This window comes from Quercus lobata, chromosome 9 (assembly GCF_001633185.2).
Source record: "Quercus lobata isolate SW786 chromosome 9, ValleyOak3.0 Primary Assembly, whole genome shotgun sequence".
Lineage (NCBI taxonomy): Eukaryota > Viridiplantae > Streptophyta > Magnoliopsida > Fagales > Fagaceae > Quercus > Quercus lobata.
This window is the reverse complement of record NC_044912.1, coordinates 14,913,862-14,919,861: the sequence shown is the minus strand read 5'-3', so window position 1 is coordinate 14,919,861 and position 6,000 is coordinate 14,913,862. Positions and strand designations below refer to the sequence as shown.

Sequence of the window (6,000 nt, the reverse complement as noted above, 5' to 3'; positions counted from 1 at the left end):
TAATCGTGGGATCTAGGTGGCCCGTACAAGCCATAGGCCCTTGGTGTATTATTAGAGACTTGGAATATCACTGCTTGCCCCCGGGTCCCAAACAAGCTGTCATTCAAAACGATAGGTCCTTAAAAGGAGCTGGAATGTTAAGTATATCATGTGTTCTTTTTCTCAGGGAAAATTGTATATACCAAAAATCTTGCAAAAACCGATTTCAGAACTTTAAAAAGCAAAATTATTAAAATTAACTTCTGCTTTGGAAACCAACTAAAAAAGAATAGGTTACAATCCTAAAATCTAAGATCGACCCAGGTATTAAAATTTTACTCGTACCAAAATAGACAAAAATGTGTGTAACTGTGTGTGTATATATATAAAGCATTCAGAAATATTAAACTTTTTGCTCCTACATGGGTTAAATAAGAACTAATATTGATCAACATGGCTTTTGTCACATTTTCTTAAAATCAATTGAGGAAAAAAAAGTTAAAAATGCCTGAGGCAAACAATTTCTCAAGATCCTGTTTACGAATTGGGGCACATTCAACCATGATCAAACGGGTCAAAGACCACCCAGTATACTTGAGCCAATCCCTTGTTTGATTTTGAAGACACTAATTTGCATAAACACAATTGTTATCACCGATCAACACTGTTGCAGTGCGATGAATCCATGATAGATCCAGTTCACCTGGATTAACATAAGTGATACAAATAAATGGAAAATAGAAAAATAAGTTTTTATTATACATTGTGGCCAACTGTGAATAGCTTGTTAAGGATCTATAGCCAACCCCAAAATTTAGGGTCCATGGCTTGGTTGTTGTAGTATTAGGCGGATGGCTCCTCCTCCAATGCATGGCATTCCCAAGCAGCTGCTACAAGACAGGTGGCTCCTCGTCTAATTCATTGTTACCAACTGGTCCATTCCCGAGCAGCTGCAACAATCTTGTAGTGAATGTACGCAGGCGAGAAGGTGTATCTGCTTCTCCCTCCAGCAATTGTGCTACCGACTGGCAACACGGTGTTTTGGGGTTGTATTTTAAGGTGCACTTTCCCGAGGAATCAAGCATATCAATATCAAATGGGGATGAGAGTGGTCGTCCAACAACTTGAACATGGGAGACACTGCATCCCAACATGATAAGAAAACAAGCAATACAACCTGATTATGCAAAAGAAAGGCAAAACATGTCCCTTGGACCAAGTTTTGAAGGAGCCTCGAAACAGTGAGAAACTGACCATATATAATACAATCCATCCATTTCTTGTCTCTGAACCCGACCCAATAGCTCGACCTGCAAAATCCCTCCAATGCAAAGAACAGCTTCTGGTAACTTGAACTTTTGCAATTCGTTCTCCTGTTTCATCATGAAGTCAAGCAGGCCTGTTAAGCCAACTTGGAGCCCTATGGAACTCAAAATATATACGCTTGCTTATGAAACTTACCAGTATAAATATTCATTTCATATTGCATATAGCCAGTTCACTAGAATACAAAATACCATAGAAAAGCCATGAATGTAGGCGCAGGTCAAAGGTTCAATAGCAATATTTGCATTAAAACAGATAGGTCTGAGATTTCTGGAATTGAAAAGAAATAATAATAATAAATGCAAGCAAGAAACAGTGCTTACAAAAAGTGAATTCTATCTAGGCTTAGTAATTCTTGTTTAGGTGAGTTAAGTAAACCAAAAGAAAATGCCTCTGAATCCAACACCTCCACCTTTCAGACTGAACAATGTAAGCAACAGTGCGAACAATGTAAGCAACAGTGCAACTCACCTGAGCCACTGGAAACTCTGGTGAAGTATACGTCCAGATAAAATCGTTGTCGCTCCATCGGTGATGAATTAACATATCCTCTCTGATGTGATCGTCCAATTCCAATGGATGTCTGGAATAGCCCAGTCTAAATCGAACTGCCTTAGATGAATATATAGGGAAGCCATACTGAAAATATGCTGATACATAAACATATTATCTCTGTCAGTTATTTTTATAAAAATAAATTAAAAAAATCTGTCAGTTAGAAAAATGTTCAGAGTCCAGATCATAGAGAACAACAAATCCACAGGCCATTGGAATTAACCTTGGAATGGTTGAACTTGGATTTCAGTAACAACACACAATTGGGCAACCAACTTATACGTTAATATCTCAGGAACGTTGGGATCACTTTTTCCTTTACTCGACCAGTATGAAGCTCTGAACTCAATTCCATCCTCCGGTTCCAAGGTATTCCGTATGCTTTCATCAGGATAATTATCAGTGCTTGATGCACTAATGGGCTCTATTATGCAATCTTTTTTTATCAAAGGTGTAAGACCTCGGGCAAAGAAGGCATATACTCTATTATCCCTCTTAAGGCGTTCCCACTCTGGAGAACCACCAGCACTGACTTTCACAGGTTCTATCAAGTTCTCCACTTCAATAACATGTGTAACACTAGATAGTTCAGGAAACAATTTCAAGCAAAGCTGCTTACAAAGACTGTTTTCAATCACTGCACAAAGATTAAGAAACCACATCAGTATCACACAAGAAAACAGCACATTACATAGTTCAATGGCATACTGATTTTAATCAATTTTTGAAATTAAATGCCATTCCTATTTGATTGATAGGTCATACGAATGAAATTCTGAGTTAACATGCAAAATGTTATTCCTATTGATTGATATGCTCTGTAATGAAATCAAGGTTGTGAAGAGGTAATTAACTTGCATTTGAATTTTTTTTTTCCACTTTATTAATTATAGCAAGAAGAAGAAAAAAACAAATGTTTATATTCAAATTAATTTCCTTTACCTATTTATTTATTTTTTCAAAGTAAAGTAACTAGGCCAACTGCCATGAGATAAATACCCATGTAGGTACCATGCCCCTTGCTGCTTTTAATAAGAGACTTTTAAGTTAATTAGATGGAAAGTGATGAGCCAGTTCTGCAATATGGCCTTTGAGCCACAGAGGAGAATCTTAGTGATAATATCTCTGAAATGCATCAGTTAGTCATTTACAGCAAATCTTTGCTTCTCTCTTTACTTATCAAAAAAAATTTACAGCAAACATTGATTATTTTATTTTATTTATTCATTTTTTTAATTTTATAAATACAGCAAACCTGAAATTATGACCAATTTGCATTGGTCACATACTAAAGTCAAAACTTTCCCTGTATAATCTAAATTATGAACTTCCCTATTTAGGTAACTAAATTTGATAGATGTGTTGGAAAAGAAAATTCACATTGGGGATACATAATCAAATATATATATATATATATATATAGTTCACTACTCTCAAATTGGTAAACTTAATATTTGCAATGATGTTCACCCCCACCCCCCCCCCCCCCACCAAAAAAAAGCAACTATATACAAACCATGTACCTAGAAGCAGGCATCCAACCATGTCGGTCAAAAAGCATCGGGAACTGAAATTTATGGTCGATAATTCCAATGAAAGCAAGCCAATGAACTAATATTAGCTCAAGTAAACCCTCCTCTTCTTGTAAGAGAGACGTGTAGGGTGAGGTTACTAGGTGTGTGTGTGTGTAACTTACCCAATCAAAAAGAATGAAACCAAAGACATAAGAAGCAGATAAGAAACCAAAAATCTACTAAATCAAGATGAAAAACATCCTACAACCAAGCCTTAGGCCCAAAATTCTGGGGTCGATTATAGATCCTCAAAAGACTAATCAAGGTCAGCTACATGCATTCCTTTCCACCATCCTATTCTATCCGAAGTTATAGTCTATGTTTCCTCCTTAATTAAACATAAACACCCTAGCAACAGACAACTAAACCCAACTCAACTTGATTCTTTTAACACAATAAGCTTACCAAATCGACTCCAAGAACGCGAAACAGCACAAGCGCGGACAAGGTCAGATGGGTCATCCAGCAGGTTGAGAATGTTTATGGAAATGTCAAGCCCAAGCCTTTGTATGAAGTCACCTCTATTATCCATTCTACGCATATTAAAATATATTGAAACCCACCTAACAAATTGAAACCTGAATAACATTGAAAAAAAAAAAAAAAAAACCACAATTACAATCATAGTAACATTAATCACCAATTCTATCATCTTGTCATGAAATAATTAGCGTATTACAGAGAATTGAAGTACATATCATTTTCCTTAAAATTCAACCAGATTACCAGCGAAAAACAAAATTCTGCATCTTTTTATAGAAGAAAGCAATAAAAGTTGCAATCTTTTTTTCACTATTTTCAACAAAGACATGTTTTTTCGTGTGATTAACCAAAGAGTATAAAGTGGGCATGAAGCAAAATTATTGATAATCGAATGGTAAAACCGTAAAAGTAAACAGATTTAAAAAAAAAAAAATCTCTAATATTTATATCATAGGATGGATTATTGAATGCAACAATTCTTTAGAATATTGATAGAGAAAAATAATCAACAACGTAAAATTTATCAAGAAGACAAATCATTAATAATAACGAAATTAAAACAAAAGAATTTGCATACGTACAATAGAAGAGAAAGAAAAGAATTTACCTTTTTGAGCAGAGAAGAGACGGATCTAAACTCTAAAGCTAGGCTTAAAAAAAAAATCCCTTTAGAGCTAGAGAGAGAGAGAGAGAGAGAGAGAGAGAGATGTTCGAAGCCACCGACTGGACTCACGGTTCTGTGAAAGGTATGGAAAGCATATATATGTTCGAGTTACACTTACCACAAGTGTTAATGTTTTTTTTTGGTTGCTAATATATAGTTATATTTATATACAAGTGTAATTTTTTTTTTTTTGATAAAATATACAAGTGTAATTTTATTAAGAATAATAATAATTGTTTATTTATAAAAGGTTAGAAACTTTTAATTAGTAGTAATTCTTTTATTAGAATAATCTTTTAAAAATTTCATTATTATTAAAATTTGATGATGTTTACGTTTTTAATAGGCCTTTCCAATTTATAAATGAATGAAAAGAAATGAATATATGATATATTTTGATTTTTTTCTATGGTGTGTTTGGAAGTTTATAGATGAATGGAAAGGGAAATGAAATAAATATATAATTTTATTATGATATCATTCATCTTTTATTTGTTTTTCTTAAAGTAAGGATAAAATTAGTATTTCACATCCATTTCATTAATAATTTGTGGAGGGAAAGGAATAGAAATGAATGGAGTAAAATGATGTTTATGGAATATTCTATCTTTTCCTTGGTTAGAACTTGTGTGTGTGTGTGTGTGTTTTTTTTTAATTTTTATTTATTTACTAAAGTACATTTTTAGCCTTTAAAGTTTGGGGTTGTTTTCCTTTTATCCTTTTATGTTTTAAATTTACATTTTAGTCATTCAAATTTAATTCTATTTTTTTTTAAACGTTTAATTCCATTTTTATATTGATTATGTCATTTATCTCTGTCAAACCTATTATGCGGCAACTCATAAAACCATTTACATGTATTTATATTTTTTAATGTCATGTGATACATTGAATGATGTTTAAGGAATATTCTATCTTTTCCTTGCTTGGAAGGTTTTTTTTTTTTTTTTTTTAATTTTTATAAAATTTTATTTATATACTAGAGTACATATTTAGCCTTTAAAAGTTTAGGGTCGCTTTACTTTTATGTTTTATCCCTTTACATTTCAAATTTCCATTTCAGTCATTCAAATTTAATTCCATTTTTGTTTCCAAAAGAAAAAAAGAGTTAGATTCTATCTTTACATTGACCATATCATCCATTTCCATCAAACCTATAATTACGCGGCAATTTATAAAACTATTTACATGTATATATATTTTCTTAAAGTCACGTGATACATTAAATAGACTAGTGTATAACTTGTGTATATACATGGTACAATTAAAAATAATCACAATTTCATACATATATGGGTTCAAATTATAACTAGTGTAAGAGTTACATATTTTTTAAGTTAGAGATATATACATGAGTTTTACTTTTTTTTTTTTTTTTTGTGTGGATATACACATGAGTTTACTATTTTTTTTTTCTTT

General features: G+C 32.6%; 1 protein-coding gene across 1 annotated transcript; it reads right to left on the bottom strand.

Annotated features, from left to right (window-relative positions):
* Positions 1-477: 477 nt before the first annotated feature.
* On the bottom strand, positions 478-4,635 carry LOC115960540 (F-box protein At4g00755-like). Its single transcript, XM_031079474.1, has 6 exons — positions 4,525-4,635; positions 3,840-4,012; positions 2,084-2,497; positions 1,777-1,955; positions 1,234-1,352; positions 478-1,119 (listed from the first exon to the last, which is right to left on the bottom strand). The coding sequence occupies exons 2-6, from the start codon at positions 3,973-3,975 to the stop codon at positions 870-872; spliced, it is 1,098 nt and encodes a 365-aa protein (XP_030935334.1). The 5' UTR covers positions 3,976-4,012; positions 4,525-4,635; the 3' UTR covers positions 478-869.
* Between the last annotated feature and the right edge of the window lie 1,365 nt (positions 4,636-6,000).